General features: G+C 36.0%; 4 protein-coding genes across 4 annotated transcripts in view; 1 reads left to right on the plus strand and 3 right to left on the minus strand.

Moving 5' to 3' along the window:
- Positions 1 to 14,494, minus strand: part of Wat (worker-enriched antennal transcript) — a 142,634-nt gene that overhangs the window by 45,068 nt on the left and 83,072 nt on the right. The gene's annotated exons all lie outside the window — the stretch shown is intronic.
- The window catches only part of Ance-3 (angiotensin-converting enzyme Ance-3), a 50,728-nt gene that overhangs the window by 8,491 nt on the left and 27,743 nt on the right, over positions 1 to 14,494 (plus strand). Inside the window, exon 10 of the mRNA XM_083043621.1 lies at positions 1,022 to 1,364. Coding sequence (XP_082899747.1) covers positions 1,022 to 1,364 — 343 coding nt within the window. The remainder of the gene's footprint in view (positions 1 to 1,021; positions 1,365 to 14,494) is intronic.
- Positions 2,650 to 8,717, minus strand: LOC145939587 (uncharacterized). Its single transcript, XM_083044018.1, has 2 exons — positions 7,604 to 8,717; positions 2,650 to 4,620 (listed from the first exon to the last, which is right to left on the minus strand). Exons 1-2 carry the CDS (start codon positions 8,357 to 8,359, stop codon positions 3,406 to 3,408), a joined length of 1,971 nt encoding a protein of 656 aa, XP_082900144.1. The 5' UTR covers positions 8,360 to 8,717; the 3' UTR covers positions 2,650 to 3,405.
- LOC145939847 (uncharacterized) lies at positions 11,758 to 14,153 on the minus strand. The gene is made up of 3 exons (XM_083044470.1): positions 14,142 to 14,153; positions 13,179 to 13,410; positions 11,758 to 12,808 (listed from the first exon to the last, which is right to left on the minus strand). The coding sequence occupies exons 1-3, from the start codon at positions 14,151 to 14,153 to the stop codon at positions 11,820 to 11,822; spliced, it is 1,233 nt and encodes a 410-aa protein (XP_082900596.1). The 3' UTR covers positions 11,758 to 11,819.

Below are 14,494 nucleotides of genomic sequence, written 5' to 3' on the forward strand. Positions count from 1 at the left end.
CAGTGCAATCGCGCTTTCACCGTCGCAACGGCCGGCCGGTCGGCCAGGCCCGGTCATTCGCCTTGTACCGGAACACACAGATTGTTTTCGAAGCAACGAGAACAGCTTCGCAGACATAGCCTTGCCTCCGATCGATTTCGCATAAAATCTGCGAGCGATCTCTCTCGCGAAAGACGGGTTGTCGCTTTCATCCGCTTGTAAAATCCGCGTTATTTATACACGTGAGATATAGAATTATTTTTTAATTATTATCCCCGTTCAAACAAATTTTATTTATGCGTACGTAATTTTTATCCAGGATGTAAATTTTGTCTTGCCACTTTTATATAATTATTTTTGTATTACACATGTTTTTTATCTCTCTTTCCATCTTTATTTCCCATTTACAATGGGAATTGCCTAATTATAACGCTAATACCGAGTTATGAAATTGTTTCTATTAATTATATTTTCGATCGTCGAGTACGATTTGCATAAGGAAATGTGATAAAAAGAGAAATAATCAGCATCATCTGCCACGCTCGAGTTATCGGTGCAAAACTGTAATTACATCCTGGTTAGCACTAAATTACATCGTGCGCAAAAAGCCGCCGGGCTGTCCGCATAGACCGGAGAACCTCGAGAAACTTTGCAATAATCATAGACGGAACTCAGCGACAAGCCATCTGTTTCATCTGACGTCGACTTTCACCGTTCGGTTATCAAACATTCCAACTCCTTCAAAGCGTCTGCAAATGTTAAAGAACAACACACACTGCAGGATACATTATAAATCATAAAGAAAATTTCTAGACAATTGTAACTCGCGCATTAATAAGACATTGGCTTTATCGCACATTTTGTCATAATTTAAAAAGAAGTCTATAAACTGACATTGTTGATGTTCATTATTATAAATCTACTATATAGCTACATATATTGTTTTATAATAATCTCTCGAAGAAAACAGATTATGGCCTTTGCCTATTTTTTTACTTGGTTATCATCTTGTTAATAATTATATTAATTATATAATTATCAGGATTTCACGAGGCGGTCGGCGAGACTGTCGCTTTGAGCGTCGCGACGCCACGTCACCTGCAAACTCTGGGTCTGGCGAACAAATTCATCGACGAGCGTTCCGCGGATATCAACTACCTCTTTTCCTTGGCAATGGACAAACTCGTGATGCTACCTTTCAGCATCGCGATGGACAGATGGCGATGGGACGTTGCTCGCGGCTACGTCAACAGGGAGGAATACAATTGTCATTGGCATAGACTGATGGAGCAATACGCGGGGACGAAACCTCCGGTACTCAGATCCGAGGATGATTTCGATCCAGGTGCCAAGTATCACATCCCGGCCAACATCCCGTACATACGGTAAGTACCGTTTTGTATTTCAACTTTATTTCGTGCACATTTCTTCTCTAAATATGAATTTCGCACTCATAATAATCGATTGTCTTGCATAAGAATTATTATTAGCTGGTGTGTCTAATTTTTTATCTCCTTTGACGATCTCAGTAATTATGACAATCACTGTAATTAAAATTAGGTAGGTAGGAAAAATTTGATAATAATGACAGGAAGAGAAGAGTACTTTTGCAATCATACTATTTAACATCCTGGATAATACATATACATACATTTTATAGGATATGTTATTATTTTATCTTGTTAACTCGATAAAACACCTGTTATATTTGAAATGTACTTTCGTACGTGAAGTTTCCAATACGAAGCGAATAAAATCCTACGTTGCGAACAATTTTCCGCACCCGCGTGCTTTATGCACGAGATCAACGATTTCACTTTCGATCTCGCGATCTCCTCCTCTTATGATTTACTCATTGGCAGATCAGGAGAAAGAGAGAGAAAGACGGGGAATCCTTTCTCCGACTATATCGTTACGCGTTGTAGCTAAAACGATACGCGTTTGAATTAGATATAATGCTTGAGAACCTAACCACATGCCAAATGATAGATCACGAGGCAGAACAAGACGCTGATATTATCGAATCGGAAGTGTTACGTATACGCTCTTTTCTTCGTTAGTCATGCTAGAAAAAAGAAAGTTCCATTTTCATCGACCGTATACACGAGATTAATTACGCATATAGGGGGCTTTTGCGGCGCTAATTATCGGGCACGAATTTTCCGGGTATAATTCAGCGGCCGAAATCGCGAGAATGACTTTCGCCCGCTCTACTTTTTCTTATTCTCTGCCGGAACAAGAAGTCGTACAATCACCTCCGTCACAAAGGAACATTCCCGCGCGATCGAAGATAAATAAATAATTCGTCACGCTGCATGAAGTTCAAGGATATTGATGCCGATAGGAAAAATGCACGCGGAAAAGTCTATCTCGTAATGCACATTCGATCTATATCATACAATTTATCGATCAAATAAAAAAAAAATAAACATATCTCGATTGATCGATTTTGGGTTTTAATACATAACTTAACTTTCTCGCTCTCACGGGAAAGGAGTATACAAGAGTTGTAAATTGCATAGTGTGAAATTTATTGAAGAAGGACAAAGCATATATAAAGATAAGCGCAAATCAATTCAGGCTTTTCTGTATATATATATATATATATGTATGGCAAAATAGAATGAATTTTTCTCAAGACTGTGTCGTTTTTTGCTCTTTGGTTTTTTTATTAAAAAGAAGCGAAAGACATCGTACAATATTATAAAAGACATATGTTACATATTACGAAAGAAACACACAATAGCAGTGTGTGTTCACGGATATGTAAGAGTCGATAATATATAATATCTAAGGAAATCGTTAGTGCGCTGTCTATGCGGACTTGTGGCACCTGAAAAAATTCTTTTTCACACAAAAGACGGCTGTTCTGCAAACTCATTTCTCTCTCTCTCTCTCTCTCTCTCTCTCTCGTCGGAATCCGCGGTGAGAGAGAGGACGATACTCTGCTAAGTTAATAAAATAAATACATACGTCCGCGTTTCCTTCACTCGCGGACTCGCATTTGCAAAGGAAACGCTTCGTTAACTTCTCTCCCGAGTGAATGAAAAATCAGCCGTCAAACGCGTTTTACGAATCACATTGTTTCTCTACATTATTTTCTCGTCGAGTGCGAATGCGTTGACAAATGTTGACAGAGAAAATATTATCGAGATGTGTTCCGTAATAAGTACATAGGTGCCAATACGTCCGCTCGTGCGATGCAGTGGAGAATTTTCTATTTTTTTTTCCTTACGCGTTAATTCACTAATGATCTATGATTTCCGAATATATACACTATATATACATTTCGATCGAGATGTTGATCAGTCGAGTTAACAAATTCTCTTTAGCGGCAGCTATTTATATTTCTTTATCCTCTTTCGAGCGTATTAATTTTTTTGTGAAACAAGCGAAAAATCCTCCACCGTCACGCTTTTTTTAATACTAATATCCCGAGTGTCCCCCGAAGCTGGACTCGTAATCACCCCCGGAAGAACCGTAGTGGTGACCGTGCACTGGTACCGCCACCGGCACTTTGACGGGATACGGTACCGGTTTAGGTACCGTCACAGCCACCGGCCTCGTTACGTGGACCGGCACGGGTCGTTCGTAAGGCACTTTTACGGCGTAGGGCACAGGCTTCTCGACCGGGACGGGTACCGGTTTCTCCACCGGATACGGCGCCGGTACCGGTACCTTAACGTGAACGGGCACGGGCTTCTCCACGGGTACGGCCACCGGTCGTTCTACGTGCACTTTGACCGGATAGGGTACCTTCTTCTCTACCGGATAGGGCACCGGCTTCTCGACGGGGACCGGATACGGTTTAACTATGTGTACTGGATAAGGTCGGTCGACGGGCACTGTCACCGGGTACGGTACCGGTTTTTCCACGGGGAAGGGTTGCGGCACGTGTACCGGGACCTTGATGGTGTACGGAACGGGCTTTTCCACGGGGAACGGTTGAGGCACTGGTACCTTCACCGGATACGGTATTTTCTTCTCCACCGGATACGGCTGGGGCACGTATACCTTGTAGGGCACTGGTCTCTCTACCGGTATGTGTACAGGATAGGGCACCTTCTTCTCGACGGGATACGGCTGCGGTACGTGAATCGGCACCTTCACGAATACCTTCACCGGTACCGGTATCTTTTTCTCGATCGGATACGGCTGCGGTACGGGTACTTTAACGGGATACGGTACCTCCTTCTCCACCGGGTAGTGAACCTTCTTCTCGACCGGATAGGGTACCTTTTCGGTCTTCACGATCGTGATCTGTTTGATCTTGCCGCCGTCGTCGCCACCGCCGTAACCACCGCCGTAACCACCGGCATAACCACCGCCGTCGCCACCGCCGTCGCCACCGCCGTATCCACCAAGGTCGTGACCGCCGATGTCTCCACCGCCGCTGTCTCCACCGCCGATGTGTCCGCCAAGGTCGTGACCACCGCCGTAATCGCCCCCGCCGTAATCGCCGCCGCCGAAACCGCCCTCGTCGTGTCCCCCGTAATCTCCCTCGATATGACTCAAGCCGCGCTTATCCTGTTTCTTCTCCTCGCCTTCGGCATTCTCGCTTGACGCAATCTTCTTAGTCGCGATCTGCTTCTCCTTCTCGCACACGGCCAAGGCCAGCAGCCCCGCTAATAGCGTGAGAAACTGCAATCGATAGAAACGCCGTATTGATTATGTCAGCCGCTTACGGCATCGATGCTTTATCTCTTGAAGCATGAAGGAATACTATTCACGCGCTAGATCACAGTCATCGTTTTAATAATGTTTCGGATGATATGCCACGGATTATATAAAACACTGACCTCTCGATTTTTGTTCTTTGATCGTGAATTTTATCACGCCTTTGACACGAATTGCATCAAAGAAAAATATTGATAAATTTGATTTTTAAAAAATGCACAGCCATTAGAAACATTTACTTCAAATGAAATCTTAAACTGGAAGATATGATGTAAGCAAGAAAGCTAAGTCGATCTAATTTGCAAAACCAATTGAAACTAATTTCGCCCGTTGTGTGACTTACCAAAATTCTCATGTCTACCAGGTCTCTCACGATCTGGTTAAAGCCCAGACTTTACTGGATGTTTCCCCCCAAGATACCACCGTCTTTATAGTCCGCTTTCCCCCAACGCGTATTAAGCGAGCCCCTCTGCGCTCTCGCGGAAAAGTGAAACACGCGTCTGGCGTTCGCCCGACGTACATACGCAGCGTTATGGCATTTTTTTTCTTTTTTATAAATTCTAGGCACACAAACATCGGTGCTTCCATAATCGTATCTAACTGTGTAGCAACCGTGGAAAATTGAACACCGGAAGTTATTAACAGCGATGTTCAAAAAATCAAGAGAATACATAATATAATATATATTTATCGTAAAAGAACTATTTCATAATTAGTTTTCGTTCAAAATAAGTAGACGCTTAAGCTTTAAGGAAATGTTTAAAAATAAATGGAAAATTGCGAAACATTGTGACGAGTGAGAGAATTCTCTGCCAAAAGAATCAACACAATTGCAAAGAAAATATTCTAAGATTTAGTGGAGAGTTTTAATTTCGTTTTACGCTCTTCTGTGTTGAAGTTTGTACGTAATGATTGATCCTGTTTAGCCTCGTTCACCTACGCCATTGGATACGTTTCCATTCCTACCCTACTATCATCTCCCTTCTCTTTCCAAATTCCCTCTTCCTCCTTCCGTTTTATATCTCGAGGAAGTTTCTCGCTAGTATATCGCAGTCCAGCAGGACTCTCCCTCTCCGTATCCGGTCCCCACGGAAGGACGAGCGCGCAGGCTTCATATACGGGTTCTCTCGGCCGAGACGAGGAACACGACGACGGACACCTAACGGTCTCTCCTGCGATCCGAGGGAGAGAGCGAGAGGGAGAACCGGGTAGGAGGAGAGAAATAAGTGAAAAAATCGAGGACAGGAGAGAAAGAGAGATAGAGTCAGACGGCGCGATGCAAAAAGAGGATATAAATTCTAGAATGTGCCGCTGATGTGATCGACCGCATTATAATGTGCCATTTACTAGGTGCGTTGTACGGTAAATTTCCGATTTTTGCGACTGGGAATAAGAAGAAACACTAGCCTCGGACAAACAATGGAAGAAAACGGTATCCAGGAATAATATTTAGGACCCTACGGCGATAATGAGCGTAATTGTGTTTGTAGAGAATGTACGGAGAATTCTTAATTACTCGTCGCAATTAAGAGATATGCTAATAAGATTATTGCTTATGTACATTAACGATAGAAAGTAACAAGAAAGAAAAGCAAAAATTTTAATCAAGAAATTTAATTTAATATTTTTTTAGCTATTTAGAAGTGAAAAATAGAACTATATAAAAAATTGGATTCAGAGATGGAATAATTTCTCTTAATAATTTTTTCATATGAAAAGAAATATTGGCAGATAAACTATAAAAATCAATCAAATGAAATTTATACTGTTCAATTAAACCGTTGAAAATATATTTATATAGAATTCAGTTCTTGCCTAAATTCTTAATTCTTAATTTGATATTCAAAGGTAGATACATATCTCTGTAAGCTACATTCTGATGGAGCTATATAGCGAAAAAAAAAAGAACAAGCAGTAAACGAAACCAATTATTGCTGAAGGAGAACAAAAGTAAATAAATGCTCAACAAGTCGGCCACAAAATACAGTTAAGATTTCTAAATATTCTTGATGATACTGACACAATTGCAATTTTCATTAATTAACAAGAGCATGCATATATAAACATATCTGTACCTAGCGCAAAATTTATATAATTTCTTTATTTGAATTACGTTAAAACGAGATGTCATTAATAAGGAATGTTCAATATTCGATGTACATTTTATGACAAAAGCGTTTTTATTACGACAGTTTTACGATCATTCATATTCTCTCTTGCAAATAAAGAAATAATGACTAATTAGGAAAATAGTTTTAGTTATATATTTCATTTTTCAACTTTATTCATACATAAGTCGTTTAGACTTAAGAGGAAAATTTAATTATTCATAAATTAATGAATCTACTAATAGAAAATTTCTCATGTTACATAATTACACTTGATTTTTATTTACTAATTCAAAAGTTAATAATATGATTATTTAAATAATTAAAAATTCGTAACTTTTTGAAACTTACATTCACTTGAAAAAAAAATAATATCGCTAATTGAACAACGAAAAATAATATCGCTAATTGAATTAACAAAAATATAACAATTTTTTTGTAGATAAAAAAACGATAATCTCGAGTATAATAAAAAATATATATTTAATATTTTAAATTTATATAAAGCTATCGATTATCATATAAATCAATATGTCTCTTTCTCTCAATATTAATACGATAAATTATTTGTGGCATACAATACAAATATCTTATTATCGCTTGAATGATTCGTGATCTAATGATTGCGATCGTTGCCATTCATTCTTGGCGTTTTCGCTTTCTATGAGATCTTCCTTGTTCGTATCATCTTGATTCTTCCAACCAAGCTTGACGGGAACCGGTTCTTGTACGATATAGGGAAAAGGCTTCTTCACCGGAACAAGTAACGGCCTTGCTCCGTACACCTCGTAATATTTATCTACTGGTACTTTGATCGGAACGGAATAAGGTTTTATTACCTCTATCGGCACGGGTTTCTCCACGATATACGGTCGAGGATCCGGGAATTTGATGGTTACCGGAACTGGCCTCTCCACCGGCACTGGATATGGTTTCTCTACAGGTACTTTGATTTTTATTGGATATGGTTTAGGCACTTCCACGGGATACGGTCTAGTAATCTCTACTGGATACGGTTTCGGCACTGGTACCGGATATGGTCGGTCGACGGTGACCTTCACTGGTACCGCTACTTTCTTCTCGACCTCGTACGGGGTCGGTACCTTGACCGGTACTTTGACCTTGTAGGGTACCGGCTTGTCGACAGTATATGGCTGTGGTACCGGCACTTTTACTTCTACCGGAATCCTTTTCTCAATCGTGTACGGCTGCGGTATCGGTACTTCGACTTTATACGGCACGGGATTGTCGATCTTCACAGCGTAAGGAACTTGTTTCTCGACGTAATAAGGTTCTGGCACTTCGACGGGTACATTTACATAGACCTTCACCGGGTAAGGCACCTTTTTCTCCACCGTATAAGGTTGCGGTACGGGTACTTTAATTTCGTACGGAACATGCTCGTAGATAGGATATGGAATCTTCTTCTCGACCGTCACGGGTACCGGTATCTTCTTCTCCACAATCACAATTTCCTCGTTCGATTTATCCTCGATATCCTCAAGGGACCATTTGCTTCTCGGAAATCTTCTCTTAATATCCGACGTGTTTCCGAAATCGATTCTAGACCATGCACGAAAGTTTCTAGCTCTCATATCTTGAGGTGCGAATCTTGAACTTTGTGAATATGTGCTCCAATTGTCCGCATCTTCTTCTGACTCCTCTTCATCATTCACTGGTTTGTATCTGTCATACTCCTTTTTCTCTTTTCGCGGATCTTTTCTGACATAGGAATAGGACTCGCGAATAATCTCGGATTCCGTAGTAATATTTCCATTGTCGAGGGCCTTCTCCACTGCCCTCTCGGCTGCCCTTTCAGCTGCTTTTTCCACTGCGAGCTCCGCGGCTCTTTCGAGTTCTTCTCTACGACTAGCTGACGATGTAAGAGCGACACCGAGACACAGAAATGCTATAAAACACGGCCACTGTTTAAAGAAATATGTTATAACTATAATATGTTATAACTATAAAAGTATACTATAGATATTTTCAAATTGATAATCATTAATCAAATCATCATGGAGCATTAGATAAATGTTTGACTCTATATATTATTATTAATTTTTCTTTTATAATAAATGTCAAATTTATTCTACCTTTGTTGAAGTAAAGTATCCTTACATTCTTTATTTTGAAAAAAATATGTTATATTTTTAATCAAATATCTCTAAATATTTAATTCGATATAAAATAATCATAATCAACTTAGTCGTACGGATTTAGACCGAATAAATTGGCATTTATTATCAAAGAAAAATTAATAATAATGCTATAAATATAAAGTCTAAGTATTTACCTCATGTCCCATGATAATGCCTTTGCGAGCAAGGCGATAGATCAACCTACACTGAATTTAAACGGCAAGATGCCTTACTATTATTTATACATCGTAGACCACTTTCGCCAGTTCAACCAGTTAGACCTTTATAGCCTTGCAGAACCTTTATAGCCTTATTCGTGACAATTATCTACGCTTAAACGATCATCATTGTTTTGTGACTGTAAATGCCGTTCATTCGAAGAAATAGAATATAAAAATTAAAGCATAAACCATATGCTATCATGCTATTTAAAGTTAAGACAAAACGCGAAATGCGTAAACAGCTTGAATCAAGAGTTGTCGTTCTAAAACAAATATAAAAGCTTGTTCTAAAACAAATATAAAAATTTCTATTTAAAAAATTTTAATATGTTTTGTTTGCATCAAGTTTTATTGATAAAAATTAATGCTTATCTCATAAAAAAATTTTTTATATAAAAATACTTAGTTTACAATAATAGATTATAAATAATAATGGATAATAAGATTAATAGTCTATTGCTCATACTATGTATTAAATAATCACTTTATTTACAGCAAAATCGTTAGCTAACTCGATACGATAAAACTTTTCTATTAACTCATTCATGCAAAGAAAACTATGTGTCTCTTTTGTTACAAACAAATAACATGTGTATCGCTCGATACGATACAATCGACACTTTCTTTTATAGCAAATTAAATAATTCGATCGAATTTCTCGGATCAGTAACACTAGTGAAACCGAAACCGGTGTAAAAGTGCTCTCCACATATTTTACCTTCTCGAAGCTGCACAAAACTTTCCCACTTTGGTAGCAGTTGTACACCACTTAACTTACACGCTTCTCGAAACTTTCTTCTGATACTTCCCGGAGATATAATCGAAGAAAAAAACCTTTCGTCATTCGAACAATGACAGCTCCAGCTAAGCGCCATTTATTTTGTCGCTTTCATTTTTCCCATATTAACAGTGTATAGTAAAAATGCGTGTCGCGCATACGTTTGTTCATCATGATCTTAATATAATTATAATTTCTCAAATATTATATACGTAAATCACGCCTAGCCGTACATTTATAACGCGGAAGAATCTAACAATAAGTGAAATCGTAACATGAGCCGCTTTGGATATACTTATTACGCGAACTATAATCATTTATTTCGTAAATTTTGCAGTCACCGTAAAGAAAACCATAATATGATATAAGAGCAACATGTCTGTAATTGCTTCGCGTATAAGAACATTAACTGTAGATTCTATTCCACACCTGGAAGTGTTTCGCAAAAAAAATCTAAAGTACATAATAGTTCAAATGTCTTTCTCTGTCTATAATATATATTGATTTATAAATACAAGTGTATTTCAATCATACGCATAAATATATAAATAAAAGATACAACAGATTACATGTAAATTATAAATTTACAACCAGTATAACTTAAATTTTTTGCAAGAAAACAGCATCTTTTCTCTAGTAAAAGTGTATATAACGTGTATACATATTTATGATAATCATTGAAAGTTCAGATTTTTAATTAAATTTGTATTATAAATCTATTTTTCATTACTCAGCATTTCTCATTACAACTGATGTTTCTCTACTTTAAGATGAAAAGATTATTACAGAATTAAGAAGAGAATCATATATGTATATTTATAATATATGTGCATATTTCATATATTCAACACATTTTTAACAAAGTACTAATTTTTTAGACTTTGTATATTTTCATATACATTTAGAATTTATAAAATAAAAAAAGAGTAATTAATAATTAATATCGTAGTAAAAAAAATTAGATTAACTTATTATTTTAAAAATTTAATTTGATAATAATTTTTATGATATATATTACGAATATACTTACGCTATGTGCAATCTACTTCTTATGGGATTGCGGAAGAAATAGACATTCCGTAATCAGAATCACGGTCAATGTCGTTGAACGACTGTTGTTTTATAGAAATCAATTACATCCTGACATTTCTCGTCTCACTGTAATTACGACGCGGCGAAAGTGACTGGAATTAAATCAACGACAAGGAGAGACTTTAATGATTGACTCGAGAGATACTTTAAATGAATGTTGCAAGAAGTTAATTGTCGGCATTTATTAGACTACATTCTAATACGAGTTCCTATCTTTAATTACCTTGCTCTTTTACGCGTTAATTGTTTGGGTAAAACTGTTAAGTGATAGCAATCAAAAATAAAAGTTAGGTTGATTAACTACATAAAATTATTTTAATTATACTACATATATTTAGAATTTGAAATATAGTGATTAGGTTTGTTTAGGAAAATTAATTTATTCAACAACAATTATTTATTTTCACAGCTTACAATATTTTGTGGCAAAAATATGTACTATAATCAGAATAAAATTCCGTCATACTGTAAATAAAATATAATAACAATATACAAAACAAAAGATGTAATAAAAAATTATAAAAGATACTTTATGTGACTTTATACACATGCATTTCAAATAAAAAAATTCATATGTATAGTAAATAAATTTCTCTTCAAGAAATCACTAAACACTCAAGAAAAGTCATAAATACTCAACTATATTATTTATTAATAGTTTTATATTTTTAAAATTAAAGTTTTATACTTTATATTAAAAATTTGCCTGTAAATTATGTTTTTTCGATCGTCAAATTACATATTTACAGTTTGACAAAAATTAATCATTTCACAAAGCCTCTAGCAGCTACGATTCTATTAACGTCTACTGAATAATTTATTTTCATGAATGATCATATTTTTCGTATTTAGTATACCATGCTCTCTTATGCTCCATTTGTTGCTCATCTATTGGCACCACGACTGGTATCTTAACCGGATAAGGAATAGGTTTTTCGATGTGATATTCGACCGCTTTGTTCACGTTAATCGGTATAAGCCTCTCCACTGGTACCTTTATCGGTACAGGTACGAATTTTTCTACAAAATACGGTACCTTTTTCTCGACCGGATACGGTGCTGGTACGGGAATCTTTACCTTGACCAATACCGGCTTGTCAACCGGAACTGGTACCGGTCTCTCTACATGCACTTTGACCGGGATAGGAATCGATTTCTCGATAGGATACGGAACCGGCTTCGTGATCAGTATCGGATATGGCTTTGGTACTGGAACCGGTATCGGTTTATCCACCGCGATTTTCACAGGATAATGAACGACTTTCTCAACTGGATACGGCTGAGGTACGTGTACCGGGACCTTCACCGGTACCGGTATCTTTCGTTCTATAGGAAATGGATCTGGTACCGGGACCTTTACTTCATAATGTATCTTCTTCTCGATAGGATACGGTTTCGGTACGTATATCTTAACCGGGACAAGACGATCCACTGGTACCTTAATCGGATACGGAATCTTTTTGATGACTGGTACCGGTCGCGGAATTTTAACGGGAACTTTGACGAGAACCTTCACTGGATGAGGTATTTTCTTTTCAACCGCGTACGGTTGCACAATGGGCACTTTAACTGGATACGATATTTTCTTAATCACGGGATATCGGATAGTTTTCTCTACGGGATACGGTACTGCGATTTTCTTTAAAATCGTTATGGTTTTATGTCCGTTCTCGTATACATGATGACCTAATACTTTATTATCGTGTATGATTTGTTCGCCTCCTCCGCCATTCGATTCATGACCGTAATTCTTTGGCAATTCGTACTCATTTTTAGGTTCATTTTTAAAATATACAACATGAGATTCTGAAACTGAAATTATTATTAATTAATTATCTTTAGTAATTATCTTTTAATATATTTATTATCATATTAATCATCCTTTTTGTACAGATTTTATTTAATTTATTTTTAAATTAATTATGACATATAAAAAGATGACATATATAAAAAGATAGTTACATATTAAATAAGTCAATTTAAATAATAAAATAATAAAGTATAATTATATAAAAATAATTTAATATTTGCATTAAAACTTATTTAATATTCCGTGCTTACTATCTTTATCAAATTTTAATTACCAAATTTTAAGTCATCTAAAAAAGGTATTGCAATGTAAATGAACGAATGTGTTAGCTCTTACATCATTAACTTTATCAAAAACATATCAGATACTTACATTTATTATCTTTTGATTGACCTAATTTGTTCTTTTGTACATTCATATCGTTCATATAAGTATTTCCTTCTCCAATATTGGCTCTATTGTGCCTTATGTGAAAAGGTATATATTGATATCTTTGTTGTGCTGCAGGAAGATTACCGTACTTATATACATATTTATTAAAGTTGTTGTGAATTAAAGAAGTTGACACCATAGTCACAAAGAATGAAATTAAAATCGCGTATTCCTGCAAGTAGCAAAACCCAAATAATTTTATAAATCTATTGCATTTTTTAGGTGCAAAATAAATAAAACTATTTAAAAACATTGTTACTTATATATCTACATTCTTTTTCTAAAGGTAAAAGTTTAATTGTAAAAATAAAAGTAATATTTTAATAACATATTTTGTGTGAATTATTTAAATAAAATATAAATTAAATTAATTATTTAAAAAAAGAGAGGATATAAATCTACATTTGAATCAGTCAAAAAAATTATTTTTTTCCTAGAAAATTATTGCATCAAGTTTGAAGACACAAAATTAAAAATACAGTTAAAAATATTTACTCTATTTTATTTATGTATATAACAATTTTTGTAAAATAAAAAATTTAATAACATTAAAAGCAGAAGTTTCGATTTGCTCTTGAAAAGTTTTTTTTCTAACATAAACTCTTTTTCATAGCAAATTCTACTATTTCAATATATGTATATACTTTTAAATACATAACGTTGCGTATATACATATATTACAAAAATAATATCACAAGATTGCAAAAAGTAGAAAGTAGAAAGAATAAAACAGATTATGATAAGGATAAGAATTTCTACCGCACTTTAACAAAATTTTATTTTTTTTATTTTAAAAGAAATTTGACACAAGCACTGTTCAAAAGAAAAATTTTGCACAGACATAGTTTTAACACTTATTATCACAAAAAATTACTAAACGTTTTCAACAGCATAATAACGTACCACATGTCTCATCTTGAACGAGATAATAGAACAATCTCTTGGGAGAAATCTTCAAGCACCTTGCTCGAGTTAAGAGTAAATAGATCAGTTGCATACTTTTACCATCTTATATATAACGTTGCCACAAATGCGTTGTTCTTACTGATCTAGAGGTGCACGCAATGCCTTCTTCAAGAGGGGATAACACTTTCGCGTTTCGTTACTCATTACTCGCGCGAGTGAAACTGTCTTTTTTGGAACAGCAAAAATCAGCTGGAAAAACACTAGCACGCGCTAATTCCAATAGCTTTACTTGTAAAGGGAATGACATTTATTTATTGTTCCGGTAGCAAGAATCGCTCGCTTCTTTTATG

The sequence above is a fragment of the Prenolepis imparis genome, unplaced genomic scaffold (assembly GCF_030444845.1).
Source record: "Prenolepis imparis isolate NDT839.2.m4 unplaced genomic scaffold, iyPreImpa1.0 SCAF_8, whole genome shotgun sequence".
Lineage (NCBI taxonomy): Eukaryota > Metazoa > Arthropoda > Insecta > Hymenoptera > Formicidae > Prenolepis > Prenolepis imparis.